The 15283-nt window shown below is 39.8% G+C and overlaps 1 protein-coding gene across 4 annotated transcripts in view; it reads left to right on the top strand.

The window, feature by feature from the left end:
- The window catches only part of DOCK10 (dedicator of cytokinesis 10), a 279722-nt gene that overhangs the window by 122977 nt on the left and 141462 nt on the right, over nucleotides 1-15283 (top strand). For all 4 annotated transcript variants that reach the window (XM_030802798.1, XM_030802799.1, XM_030802797.1 and 1 more), the window contains exon 3: nucleotides 4462-4551. In XM_030802798.1, coding sequence (XP_030658658.1) covers nucleotides 4462-4551 — 90 coding nt within the window. The remainder of the gene's footprint in view (nucleotides 1-4461; nucleotides 4552-15283) is intronic.

Raw genomic sequence — 15283 nt, 5'->3', positions numbered from 1 at the left:
TGCAAAGTACAATGGAGCCAATTTAGATCTTATTATTTACGTTTTACTTAATTATAAGCTTGATTCTGAGCCATGTTACTCTACTCTCCATCAGACTTAAAGTATTTTTTTTAAAAGTCAAGAAAGCAATGGAGAGTCTAGTGGAAAATGAAAAAGAGGAAGAGCTTGCATTTTTGTATAAAAATTTTATTAATAATGGCCATAATATAGAATTTTTTTAATTGGAAAGAAAAATGTCTAATGTTCCCAGTAGATTATAATATGTAATATTCCCTGGAAACCAAGCAAGTACCACCATATATCTGTAAATTATCCATCCAAATAGGAAACAAAGGCATCCCAGATCATTTAAATTCAGCAATAATCCCCAAAGCTCAATTTAGGCATGGTTCTTAATATTCTACTCCAAAACTTCAATATAGTTTATTTACTATTTATCTTCTAACAGAGTGAATAGCATAAAATAAGCAACTTGAAGAAGGGAACTCTAAAGGAATTAAAAATGTAAAATGTGTGCCAGGCGCAGTGGCTCATGCCTGTAATCCCAGCACTTTGAGAAGCCGAGACAGGCAGATCACTTGAGTCCAGGAGCTGGAGACCATCCTGGGCAACATGGTGAGACCCCGTCTCTACAAAAAAAAAAAAAAAAAAAAAAAAAGTGAAAATTAGCCAGGCATAGTGGTGCGCACCTGTAGTCTCAACTACTGGGGAGGCCAATCACTTGAGCCCCGGAGGTCGAGGCTGCAGTGAGCTGTGATTGTACCATTGCACTGCAACCTGGCCAACAGAATGAGACCCTGTCTCAACAACAAAAACAAAAAAAGGTAAAATGTAAATAATAAGATCCAAATTGGCTCTATCTTACTTTGCATGCAAAGCAACCGCTCCCTGTTCCATCCATGGCACAACGCTTGCTCCCTGCACCTATGCCTGGTTTGAATTAGTAGCCACAGCCTCTTCTGAGCTGTTTATACAGCTGCAGTCAAATCCTGGAGCAAGTGCAGTGGCCCAGGGAGCTCAGTCCACAGCTGTGCTTTAGGGCGAGCATTCATTTTCACCATTGATGTATCTCGATCCTAGTTTTCTCGTTTTTCATCCTCTCATTTTGTTAAATCTACATGACATTCTTCCTCTTTCACAGGATACAAACCCCGTGCTTCCCGACATGCATGTGCATATGCACACACACTCACACCAACACATCACACCCATTCACACGTGAACAGACACATGCACACTCTACACACACACAACACTCACCACACACATTCACACCACACATACAAACACACTGACACATCACATTCATTCACACGTGTACACCCATACACATGCAGACACACTCCACACACATTCACATACCAGACACACCACACATATTCATACCACACATACACACTCACACCACACACACACCACACACACTCACACTGACACATCACACCCATTCACGTGTACAGACACACATACAGACACACTCTACACACATTCACATACCACACACACCACACACATTCACGCCACATATATAGACACACATCACACATACTCATACCACACATACACCACACACACTCACACTGACACATCACACCCATTCACATGTGTACATACACATGCAGACACATTCTACACACATTCACATACCACACACCACACACATTCACACCACACATATACACTCACACCACACACACTGACACATCACACACATTCACATGTGTACATACACATGCAGACGCATTCTACACACATTCACATACCACACACCACACGCATTCACACCACACATATACACTCACACCACACATACAGACACACACACATTGACACATCACACCCATTCACATGTGTACACAAACATGCAAATTCTACACACATTCACATACCACACGCCACACACATTCACACCACACATACACCACACACACTGACACATCACACCCATTCACATGTGTACAGCCATACACATGCAGACACACTCTACACACATTCACATACCACACACCCACATACATTCACACCACATATACAGACACAGCACACACACTCATACCACACATACACACCACACACATATAAACAGACCACACACCACACATACACACACCATATACATGCCACACATATACATAAACTCCCCATACATACATACACACACTCCCCCCACACACACACCACACATACACCACACAGACCACACACTCACCACACATACACCATGCATATATATACACCACACATACACATACACTCACCACAAACACACACACGACACATACACACACACTTATACCACACACATTCACACCACACATACACATACTCACCACACATACCACACATGCACACACACACACCATACACATATTCACACCACACATACATATACACACTCACACACGCCACACATACACACTCCACATACGCCCACATACACTCACACCACACATACACACATTACCACACTCACATCGCACATACGTGCACTCAAATGCAACACACTGTCATGTATACACACACACTCCACACATACTCATTGCACACACACACTACACCCAATTGTACATGCTCACAGACTCAAACCACACTCATACTCACACCATATACACACCACACACACCACAAGTACACACACACCACACATACACACACACCACATACATATACAGCACACACACTCATACCACACACACTCACACACATACACACTCACCACACACTCTCACACTACACATACACATACACCACACACACTCACACTGCACCACACACACTCACCATACATGCTCACATAACACATACACAGACCACACGAACACATGCACTCAAATTCAACACACTCTCATGCACACACACTCCACACACTCATTGCACAGACACACCCACCCAATTGCACATGCTCACACACACACCCCACACACATTCATATATGCTCCCACATACTCTCATCCTCTTATGGAACACACGTAAACACACAGTCAATAAATTCAACAAAGAATCATTTAGACATCCAACTAGCACTGAGGTTATAAGTGAACAAAATAAAATGTCGTGCACTTACCGAGCTTACATCAGTAGTGAAGAAAGGAGAGATTTGGAGAAAATAAGAGTCCAGGATTGGAAGAGAAGGAATGATGGGAAGGACGCCACCCTTGGTGGCAGAGCTGCCAGCAAGGGCTGTGAACTCGGAAGACGAAACTCCCTTGACCCCTCCCTACCCATCTTCTCCAATACTGAGGGTGGGTTTGGAGATTCTTATCTGTTCCAACAGCTAATCTAGAGCAGTTTAAATGAATAGCTGTGATGTGCAATATACAAGATCTCAGCTGTTGGTACCATGGATGTCACAGCCTCATCACCTGAGCATCCCTATAACTACTGAGGTGCACAGACTAAAGGAAGCAGATGGCTGGAAGTGGAAACTTGCTGTTTTAGGGCATTTCATTCTCCTGTGCTTCATAGGCTGAAGACATAAAAGAGGCAATAATCTATGAAATTCTGTTTGTGATGTTTTGTTTTAAGAAGTACTTTATATATTAATTAGCATATATTCATTTAAAAGAATATTGTTTATTTAGCATGGAAGTTGAAAAAGTTTGCTTATTTCAGCAAAAATAAAGACACCAAAAACACAACCTATTTTTTTCAAGGTTCAGATTTACTAAACACTCTTTCTTCCTTCCCAGCCCTAACTACGACTACATGTGCACACACACAGGCACACGCACACACGCACAGTTAGCTTCTAAAAGGGACTGTGTTTACCCTTTGATATTTGAGATTTTTTACAATATTATTAAAATAGTGCTGATTTTGTAAGTGTTCTTCTTCATTTCAAATTTATCTTAGCCTTAGCAGCAATAATAAAAAAGATTCCACTTTGGGAGGCCGAGGCGGGTGGATTACCTAAGGTCAGGAGTTCAGGACCAGCCTAGTCAACATGGTGAAACCCTGTCTCTACTAAAAAATATAAAAATTAGCTGGGGGTGGTGGTGGGCACCTGTAATCCCAGCTACTAGGGAGGCTGCAACAGGAGAATCACTTGAACCCGGGAGGCAGAGGTTGCAGTGAGCCGAGATCGTGCCATTGCACTCCAGCCTGGGTGACAGAGCAAGACTCCATCTCAAAAAAAAAAAAAAAGATTCCGATAGAAATAAGCTAAATTGAAAACATACAGATGCCTAAATTTTTGTTTTCTGCAAAGGGAGAAACAGCTTTAAACTATGAGCTGCACTAATAAAACAGTAACTGTTGTAAAAATATTAGTACTGGTAATCAAATAAATGTCTGCATCTTCGCTCTTAGAGATTAAATTGGGAAGAACTACAGAAGTATCTCTGTCTTCTGTTAACTTTAAATACTAAGATCTAAAAGACTTCCCTTTTGTGTTTTCAATGTGCTGGTCTGCTCAACACTTCTAAGCCAGAGGACTCAATTTCTTTTCATTGTTCGTTTCAGGCAGCCACAGTTTCCTGGGATATCCGCACGTTGTACTCAACAGTACCTGAAGATGCAGAGCACAAGGCAGAAAATTTACTGGTGAAGGAGGTAAATGTGATGCTTCCAATGATTTATTTATAAGGCTTTTGCTTTTTCCCAAGGGATTCTCAATGCAATTTACTATTATTATCTTCTTCTCATTTTCAATAGATAATTCCAAATATTCTAACTAGTGGATGTCTTTTTTTTTTTTTTTTTGAGGGAGGGTCTCACTCTGTCACCCAGGCTGGAGTGTGGTGGCACCACCTCTACTCACAGCAGCCTCCACCTCCCGGGTTCAAGCAATTCTTGTGCCTCAGCTTCCCGAGTAGCTGGGATTACAGGCACACGCCATCATGCCTGGCTAATTTTTGTATTTTTAGTAGAGACAGGGTTTCGCCATGTTGGCCAGGCTGCTCTTGAACTCTTGACCTCAAGTGATCCACCCACCTCAGCTTCCTGACGTGCTGGGATTACAGGCATGAGCCACCGCGCCCGGCCCTAGTGGATGTCTTTCAAACTTCATTACTTGTTAGATGACTTTCCATCTTCCTCTTAATCATTTCACATTATTTGGTGACTGTTCAAGTTTTAGATTTTCTTTTCTTTTGTTTTTAATTAACCTAAAACCCACAAGTCGAGAAAGATGTAAGTATTCCCAATACAAAGATTTGATTTAATTTTATTTATGTGGATTGAGTTTTAGGAACAACCATACTACATGAGAATTTTGGATAATGGAGTTCTTATTTGAAGATGTATCTCTTTTAAGTACTAACTGTGGAAATAGTTAATGGTAAAACCCTGTAGACAGCTTGAAGGGACTATATTAGGCCAGTATTGCATTGCTATAAAGAAATACCTGATGCTGGGTAATTTATAAAGAAAAGAGGTTTAATTTGCTCTCATTTCTGCAGGCTGTCCAGGAAGCATAGTGCTGGCATCTGCTTGGTTTCTAGAGAGGCCTCAGGAAGCTTATTCTCACAGTGGAAGGCAAAGGGGGAGCAGGCATGTCACGTGGTGAAAGCCTGGAGTGGGAGGTACCGCATACTTCCTTTATTTTTTATTTTTATTTAGTTAGTTAGTTTTTTGAGACAGAGTCTTGGTGTGTTGCCCAGGCTGGAGTGCAGTGTCATGATCTCAGCTCACTGCAAGCTCCGCCTCCCAGGTTCATGCCATTCTCCTGCCTCAGCCTCCCAAGTAGCTGGGACTACAGGCGCACACCACCACATCCGGTTATTTTTTTTTTTTTTTTTGTATTTTTAGTAGAGATGGGGTTTCACCATGTTAGCCAGGATGGTCTTGATCTGCTGATCTCATGATCCGCCCACCTCAGCCTCCCAAAGTGCTGGAATTACAGGCATGAGCCACTGCGTCTGGCCATGCCAGGCTAATTTTTGTATTTTTAGTAGAGATGGGGTTTCACCATATTGGCTAGGCTGGTTTCAAACTCCTGACCTCAAGTGATCTGCCCGCCTCAGCCTCCCAAGGTGCTGGGATTACAGGCATGAGCCACTGTGCCCGGCCAAATGGCCAGATCTCATGTGAACTCAGAGCTAGGGCTCATGTATCACCAAGGGGATGGCACAAGCCTTTCATTAGGGATCCACCCCCATGATCCAAACGCTTCCCACCAGGCCACACCTTTAACATTGGAGATTACATTTCAACATGAGATTTGGGTGGGAACGCATAGCCAAACTACATCAGGGACTGATAGAACATCTCTGGGTATAGCATTGACTTGCATTTTGTTGGTGTATAAGAGGCCTACAAAACAGCTTCTTTCTCTTCTAACCAGACTCCAGGCGGCTTTAGAGCAGGAACTGAGCCAGTGCATAGCAGCTACTTAGCAGATGTTTACTGAATAAATAAATGATGCTTATCCTTTCCTTATAGAAAATATGGTGATAAAATTTAGCCCAGCACAGGTCAAACTGAAAGTAGTGGAATCTAAGTTTAGTCTTGAATCCTGAGAAAGTAAGTGGTGTGTCCCAACTAGGAATTCATGAAAGCTGCATACAATAGCAATATCTTTCCTCGGCTCTTAACATATTTATGTTATATAAGCTAGCCTTATTAATGTACATATTAATACTAATATGACTGTACATATTTTCTGATGTACTGTTCAGTTCAGATCATTGTTTTATCAGTCTTTTTTTCCCAATTCCATTATTTTGTATGAATTTCCCAAAGTTCATGTTGCATTACAATACCTTTTAAGGAGACAGAAAAAAGAAAAAATGCAGACTCAGATAACATCAGGATATCTGAGAATACTGTTTTCACATTTACTGATAAAAATAGTGTGTGATATCAGTATGATAATATTTTGTTTAGAGTTGCCTTAGAGAAAGTCTTAGCATACAGTAGGGTGTCACTATTCTTAAAAAAAAGTTGGCAAATAATTTTTTATACCAGAAAATCAGACTTATTGAAACCTGGTCTGCAATAAATATGTGTTAACTTAGGCAGGATTTGACATTTTTATGACACTGACTTCCTAACGGGGAAGTTTAACCAGGTCTTGTGCATTCTTCAGAAATATATTGCGTTTTCTTCATAAAGATCTTTAACTTTGTTGTAAAATTTATTCTAAGGTCCTTATAATTTTGTCACAAATGTGAGTGGAATTTTAAAACTCCATTTCTTTTTCTTACTGTTAATTACTTAATGAATTAATTATTACTGTTAATTACTGATATTTTTTAAAAGCTGTTGATTTCCTAATATAAATAACTAGCTTACTAAACTCTTATCCTAATAGTTCGTATTTAATTTCTTAGGTGTGTAGGCGTAAACAAGTAAAATTTTCTTCTTTTCTAATAAGTATATTGTTTCTTTGATTTTTATCTTATTCTGTTATTTTATATCCCTAAAACAATATTGAATAATAATGCTAATACCAGGCAATATGTCTTATTCTTGAATTTTGGGGGAGACCTTAGTATCTTTCATCCTTTATGAAAGATGGTGTTTTATGTTCGTTTCTGGCATTTCTTTATTGTGTTTTAAGAGGTGTCTTCCTATGAAATTTTAGAGTGTTTATAAAGACTGGCTGCCCTGTTATCACATGCATATGCGTCCTATTAATACAGCAGCTTTTCTGTTTTAGTTAGCACTGTAATAAAATCAATGGGCTGTTGTCCTGTGGATCCCTACTTGTATTTCTGGCATAACTTTCTACTTCAAGTTGTATTATTACCTTAATACCGTGTTGCCTTCTAATTGTTTTTACTTAATTTCAAATTTTGGAGTTTATATTGTGAGTGAAATTTGGCTCTAGTTTTCTTTTTTCCTTTGGTATTAGAGAGATGCTAGCTTTAAAAAATAAATTGGGGCACTCTACGTCTTTTTCTGTGTTCTGGAATGAACAAATAAACAAGTGAAACAAAAAATATCTAGAACAAATTTAAGTGCTTAATATTATTTAAGAAATAGTAAAGATGGCACTTCAAAGTCTCTGGGGAAGAGTGGACAATTCAACAAATACTACTCAACTATCCATTTTGGAAGAAAATAAAGTTGTGTCCATATCTCATATTACATACAAAAATAAATTCCAGATGAATAAAATAATCTAAGTTTTAAAAACAAAGATTATAGGCGAGGTGCAGTGGCTCATTCCTGTAATCCCAGCACTTTGGGAGGCCGAGGCAGGTGGATCACGAGATCAGGAGATTGAGACCATCTGGCTAACATGGTGAAACGCCATCTCTACTAAAAATACAAAAAAAAAAAAAAACCCAAAAAATTAGCCGGACGTGGTGGCGGGTGCCTGTAGTCCAACCACTCGGCAGGGGGAGGCCAAAGAATGGCGTGAACCCGGGAGGCGGAGCTTGCAGTGAGCTGAGATCGTGCCACTGCACTCCAGCCTGGGCGACAGAGCGAGACTCCGTCTCAAAAAAATAAACAAACAAAGAAACAAACAAAATAAAAACGAAGGTTATAAAAATGTAGGAAAACATTTTTAAGTGGGAAGTTAGGGAAAACTGACGGATTTAACCAAATAAAAAATTAAAATTTGTATATGGTGAATGTACAGTACCATAAACAGAGTCAAAATAAAATATTTAATCAGAGAAATCATTTGTAACTCATTATATTTTTTGCTGAACACACACACTCACTCACACACACTTACTTATAAACACATACATTCCTAGTATTCAAAATCCTACAAATTAATTTACAAAAAGACAAATAACCCGAGAAAATATGAACAAAAGATATGAGCAAGCTGTTTAAAAGAAGAAATGCAGTTGGCTAAGAGGCATACAAGGTTGCTCAGCTTCACTAGTAGTCATGGAAATAGAAATTAAAAGAACAATTTTAGGGAAGAAAACTTGTAAGAGAAATACCATTTAGCAATGATAACAATATAGTGAAAGAAACACTGTCACATGATGTTTGAAATATGTCTGTAACTTTTGAAATGTAATTCACAAGTATTTTTAAAGCAGCATATATAAATATACAAACACATAGTATGAAAACACCATTGGGAATAAAGATCTAATTAACAGACATGTATGCTGCATTGGAAATTTTGAACTATCAATTAATAAGGGTGAGGCTAAAATTTTTTCACATTTATATTTTGTGATAATATAAAACAAATAAAAGATTATACCTATTTAAATAGCTTAGTTTTGATGCCCATGATTTTTTTTTCCTCTTTTTTTGGAGATGGAGTCTTTCCTCTGTCACCCAGGCTGGAGTGCAGTGGCGTGATCTCTGCTTAATGCAACCTCCACCTCTTGGGTTCAAGCGATTTTCGTGCTTAAGACTCCCAAGTAGTTGGGGTTGCAGGCGCCCACCACCATGCCTGGCTAATTTTTGTATTTTTAGTAGAGATGGGGTTTCACCATGTTGGCCACACTGGTCTCAAACTCCTGACCTCAAGTGATCCGCCCCCCTCAGCCTCCCAAAGTGCTGGGATTACAAGCATGAGCCACCACCACACCCGGCCTGATGCCCCTAATACATTATTAGGAGAAAAAAGCAAGTCACAGAATTGTAGTATGATATCATGAAAGATATATAATACTTATACATATATACATAAATGTGTTTATATAAGGCTAGGAAAAGGATAAAAGAATGCACACATCAAACTCATAACATTGGCTACCTCACAAGTTTGGGACTGTAGTGGGAGGGGAGAGATTGATTTTCAACTTATATAATTCCCTTTTGTTGTGATATTACACATAAATTTTGTAATTTAAAAGCTATTTTGGAAAAAATTAGTTAGAATATATTTTTGGTAGAGTTGGGGGGGCTGGGCATGGTGGCTCACGCCTGTAATCCCAGCACTTTGGGAGGCCGAGGCAGGTGGATCACCTGAGCTCAGGAGTTCGAGACCAGCCTGACCAACATGGTGAAACCCTGTCTCTACCAAAAATACAAAATTACCTGGGAGTAGTGGCACATGCCTGTAATCCCAGCTACTTGGGAGGCTGAGGCAGGAGAATCGCTTGAACCTAAGAGGCAGAGGTTGCGGTGATCTGAGATCATGTCATTGCACTCCAGCCTGGGCAACAAGAGCAAAACTCCATCTCAAAAAAAAAAAAGAAAAAGTATTTTTAAATGCTGCCAGAATTGGAAGCAACTGAAGCCTGTTACCTAAACTTATCTGCAAAAGTTAAAAATCCAACATAATTCTTCAAATCATTAGATAATTACCTAAAAGACTACTTCAGATTCTTTATTATTATTATTATCGTTTTAGTTTGCTGGTGAAAGTGGCATGTGGAGCACTCAAAGTTTCATGCGTGTCCTGCTTTAAGATTCCACCCGCTAGGCTTGTCTTTCTGTCATAGAAGTCAATTACGTTCAGCAAACATAGTCCATTCTCAGTCGTTTTTAATCCAACTACTACGGATTTATAAATGTTTCTATCATTTTAGGAAGTTTTCATTTCATGGTCCTTTTGCCCTCTTTGGGGGTGTATACGGCATTTGTGTATTTCCAGTTTTCAGCAGTTTCCAATTGCTCTCACATGAACAAGTGTTCCTAGCTCGTGGCTCTGGGTCTCTAGAACCCAAGGCTTTCAGAGCCTTGGATTTGGCTGCCGGCCTCCTTCAGCTCCTGCCTATTAACACTGCCTCATTTTATTGCCAGGCATGCTTTCAAGATAGGGCCAGTTAGCCTGAACTCTAAATTCTGGGACCATTCAGAACCTCCACCCCCAATCTCTAGATCCAACCAAGGTTTCAAGTGTAGCTACTTTTCCAGGGGAAAGATGGCATGAAAAGCAGGTAAGTGGATCCATATAACACAAGAGACTTCAAAGGACTATTCTAGGGTTCCCAGAGGCCTTCAGTTTTGCTTGTGTTTCAAGAGCTTCTACCTCACAACTTCAAATGTCCAGATAGATCTTTTCATCTATCCATGGTTCTCTGAGAATGTCACCTTCAGCTGAGGACAAGTTGACCACAAAATTTGCCTTTATTTTATTATTGCTCCTGGGGGGAGATTTCTCACCTTCACTTTTGTTCCCACCTTAATTCCCTTTCAACTGCTTGTAGCCTTCTTTTCTCTCTTGTACCTCAGCGTCTTACTTCTGTAAGAACTGCTCCAAGGAGAAACCAAGTAGAGTGCCTTTCGCCCTAGATCCCAAATATCTGCTAAACTTTTATGTTGCAAAGCTCAGGACAGAACATTCAACTCTCTTGGGCAACATGAATGAATCTTCTTATCATATTTTTTCTCAACTGTATGGATGTAAAATAGAAAAAAAAAGAGAGAGAAAGGAGGAAGCCTGGGACAAAACTATTTTATTCCCTGCTAATTTTTCTGCATCACTAGTACTGAAAACCCTGCAAAAACTCCCATAGTAGTCCTTGATTTTAAGGATAAAGATAAAGTGAAACCTGTGCTTTATAGGATGGGAAGAAGATAAGCCCTGCTTACAAATATCCCGTGATGATAATGGAACATGAATAGTCAGGCCTAGAGACAGCAGGTAAAAAGAAAGAGGTCACCAAAGAGCTGGGCTAAGACTGGGAAATGGTCCCAGAGAATGACACTGCAAAAAGTCTTGACCCCAACTGCTAATAGCACCTAACCTTTATTGACTGCTTACTTTGTGCCAGATACACTTCTAAGCCCTTTACTTGTAGCAATTACAAACATATGTTTGTTATTATCATCATTATCACCTTTTAATAACAAGGAAACTATGTCATAGAAATATTGAGAAACTTGCCCAGCCAGCATTAGACAGCCGGGAATAGACAGATCCAACATCTGGACACATGCCACCAGCCCCGTCCCTGGGCTCCTAACTGCGATGCTAACTGCCAATAGGGTGTTTTGCTATAAAATTGCTATGTTCTTCTGGAAAGAAAACTTCTCTCGGTCTTCACCCTTACAGCCCCACTGTGGTTTCTGCTCAGGTGATTCTGATGCATACAGTCAGTGGGCCACACTTTCAGGAACATTGGCTGGATTTCTGAAACTAGATTATACTAGCACTGAAATGAATTCATTGACGTTTGTAGAGCTTTGTAGAAACACTTGCTTGACCTACCACAAGTGTATTAAGCAACCTTATTGGTCCACCCCGTGCTAAATTGCCCTGCGGCTCCCTGTGGGGTGGCAAGGGCAAATACCATGGTTGCTAGGCAACAGATTGGCAAGAATCTAGTTTCAACACATCCAGCTCCGTAAAAAATTTGAGTTTTCTCTCACTGCTCTCTACTTTGACAATTCTCAGCTTCTCATGAAAGGCATTAGGCATTCTTTTCTTTTTTTTAATCTTGAATGACATCATATTTTAATAGGAGTTCACTAAAATGAACAGCTTCTTCCTTTTCTGTTTTATCTGTTATTAATTCTCCTCCCTATCTCTTAAATGTAAAATTAAACATTCCCCACACAAAAGCATAGGCTTATTTCACATCCATTAAAACACTGCATGTTAACATCAAGCTCTAGTTGAGTACATAGTTGCTTATACATTGTGTGTATGTGAAAACTTTTGAGAACTCTGTGAAATAGCTATTACTATCTCATTTTACAGCCTAGAAAACAGGCTCTGAATGAATAATGAACTCGCCCAAGTTCACACAGAGCCAGAATTAAGGCTCTGCTATCCTTGACTTCATATTCCATGTTCTTACACATTTTATTGTCTCTGATCCTTTGATAAGTTCCTTTATACCACATGCTCACTAGCCTGACTGGATGAGGGTACTTCCACTCCTCACAAGGGAACGTATTCTTCATTTTGGCAAACTATTAACCTTTCTGCCTTAGTTTTTCCATCTTTAAACAGGGATATGAAAAATCCTAATGCTGTGATTCTGAAAATAAATATAGCAATAGTATGAAAACACTTGGAAAACAACTACGGGAGAGCATTGTCTTTATCTGAATCTCGTTAAGTGGCTTAAAATGAACATCCATAACTATAAAAAATATCTAAACACTTCTGTGATAAAACAAGCACCACTCCCACAAGGGGTTTGAGGAGGAGAGGGGGGCAGTTAAAGGGATCTAGAAATAGGATGCAAACTTCCTAAGCAAAACTTCTGTAACAAAGTTTTTATTTTAATATACACAAAGGGATCATATAAAGTCAGAAGAAAGCTCAGCACACTAATTAAAACCAAGCTCTTGGTTCAGTCTCTCTTAACAAAAGGAGATGAGGGAGCAAAGAATTGACGATAATACAGTGGCTCAAGAGGGAACAAAGGTCTAGGGACCACTTCAGCTGAATGGCTGAGAGAAATACTGACAAAGTACTAAGGTAGCAAGTTACTCTGACAACAAAGCCCTCTCTGATTTCTAGAAACCAACGCTGCTGCAGTAGTAGAATAATGATAAGTGAGGAGACTTCATCCAAGTCTCATTTTGGTCATGGCATAAAACTCTTGGGGACTTAGGAGGTATGATAACATTGAAAGAACAGAAGCAGCTGGGTGCAGTGGCTCACACCAGTAATCCCAGCACTTTGGGAAGCCAAGGCAAGAGGATTGCTTGATCTCAGGAGTTCAAGACCAGCTTGGGCCATATAGTGAGACTCTATCTCTAAAAAAAACTTTTCAATTAGCTGGGCATGATGGTGTGCACCTGTAGTCCCAGCTACTCAGGAGGCTGATGCAGGAGGATGGCTTGAGCTCAGGAATTTGAGACCACGTGATTGAGCCATGCGTATGCCACTGAGCTTCAGCCTGGGTAACAGAGTGAGATTCTGTCCGTAGAAAAATAAAAAAGAATAAAAGCAAATACTTATCTCTACAGCCACATCTACACATGTACACACACACACACACACACACACACACGATGATGATTATGTACTGTCTTCATCCGAATAGTACTAGGTTACTGGGGCAAGGAAAAGTTCAGATTTTAAGCAAGGGGTTCAAACCAGAAATGAATTCTGGAAAGGAAAAAACAAAAATGAAAACAGGACCCAAGACTAAATGGTAAATACAAATATGATTTAAGGCGAAGTAAATGTTGTTGAAATCTCTAGCTGTCCATAAAAAATACACACACACACACACAAAACTCATTTAAATCAGCGCAGAAGCCAACTTTATGTAGGCACAGAATGTTCTGCAAGAGGCTAGGTCTGCAGGATGTTCCTAAGTGTCTCACACACATAGAAACACACACACACACACACATACACATATTCAGAGTCTTTTATTAGCTAATATCCATCAAGACTGTCTTAGAAGGGATATGAAATGAAACATTTCTAAAATGTATTTGACCATGTAGAAATTCTGCCCGTTTTTCTCCAAGTATCTTTAAGAAACACCTTTGAGAAATGTTAATGTAAATGTGATCCAAGGAGATCACCAGAAACTAGAGGCACAATGTAGTTCAAGTAAAACAGAATCAGCTGTTAGGTGAACTGGGGTGTGCATTTCATTCAGGCTGATTCTAATGAAGAAAAAGAAAATATTAAACTCTCCAGGAGATCAGATAAATTAGTTGTTTTCTTTTCATGGCAAACCGCTATTCCTTTTTTTTTGGGGGGGGGATGGAGTCTCGCTCTGTTGCCCAGGCTGGAGTGCAGTGGCGCGATCTCGGCTCACTGCAAGTTCCGCCTCCCTGGTTCACACCATTCTCCTGCCTCAGCCTCCCGAGTAGCTGGGACTACAGGTGCCCGCCACCTCGCCCAGCTAATTTTTTTGTATTTTTAGTAGAGACAGGGTTTCACCGTGATCCGCCCGCCTCAGCCTCCCAAAGTGCTGAGATTACAGGCATGAGCCACCGTGCCCAGCCCTCTATTCTTAATTCTTATTGTTAGCATCAAAAATGTCTACCTGTGTTCAGGGAGGTCATGCAATTCTAAGACACAATTCGGCACAAGCCCCAGTGATGGTTGTTCTATGGACTTACCCTCATACACCAAATTATAAGTATAAATAATGTTACTCTCAAACTTTGAAGTAATTAACAATGATCATAATGTCAGTGTAATACTCTTTTAGCCCTTAAATTTCTCCCTTCATTCCCCTACCTAATTATCAGATTAGCCTTTCTCTTGTCCTAGGGGCAAATGTGAATCCAGTGGCATAAACGAGGTATATAAGACTCTGCTAATTGCAATTCAGTTAGGTGGAGCTAATTATCTTTACAAAGAGTGAAATTATCTTTACAAAGAGTGAAATTTACATAGAAATTTCCTGTCCCACGGATTTACTGTTACTACAGATCACATTGTGTCGAAAGCTAAAGTGTATGTGATAAAGAGAATCAACTATTGGATGAAAGACTAGAAGAGGTTCATTATCCAACATGGCCTTAACCACTGGCTAAACACAGTCCC

This window comes from Nomascus leucogenys, chromosome 22a, assembly GCF_006542625.1.
Source record: "Nomascus leucogenys isolate Asia chromosome 22a, Asia_NLE_v1, whole genome shotgun sequence".
Taxonomy (NCBI): Eukaryota; Metazoa; Chordata; class Mammalia; order Primates; family Hylobatidae; genus Nomascus; species Nomascus leucogenys.
Note: the sequence above shows the minus strand (reverse complement) of the source record. Positions and strands in the feature narration are given on the sequence as shown.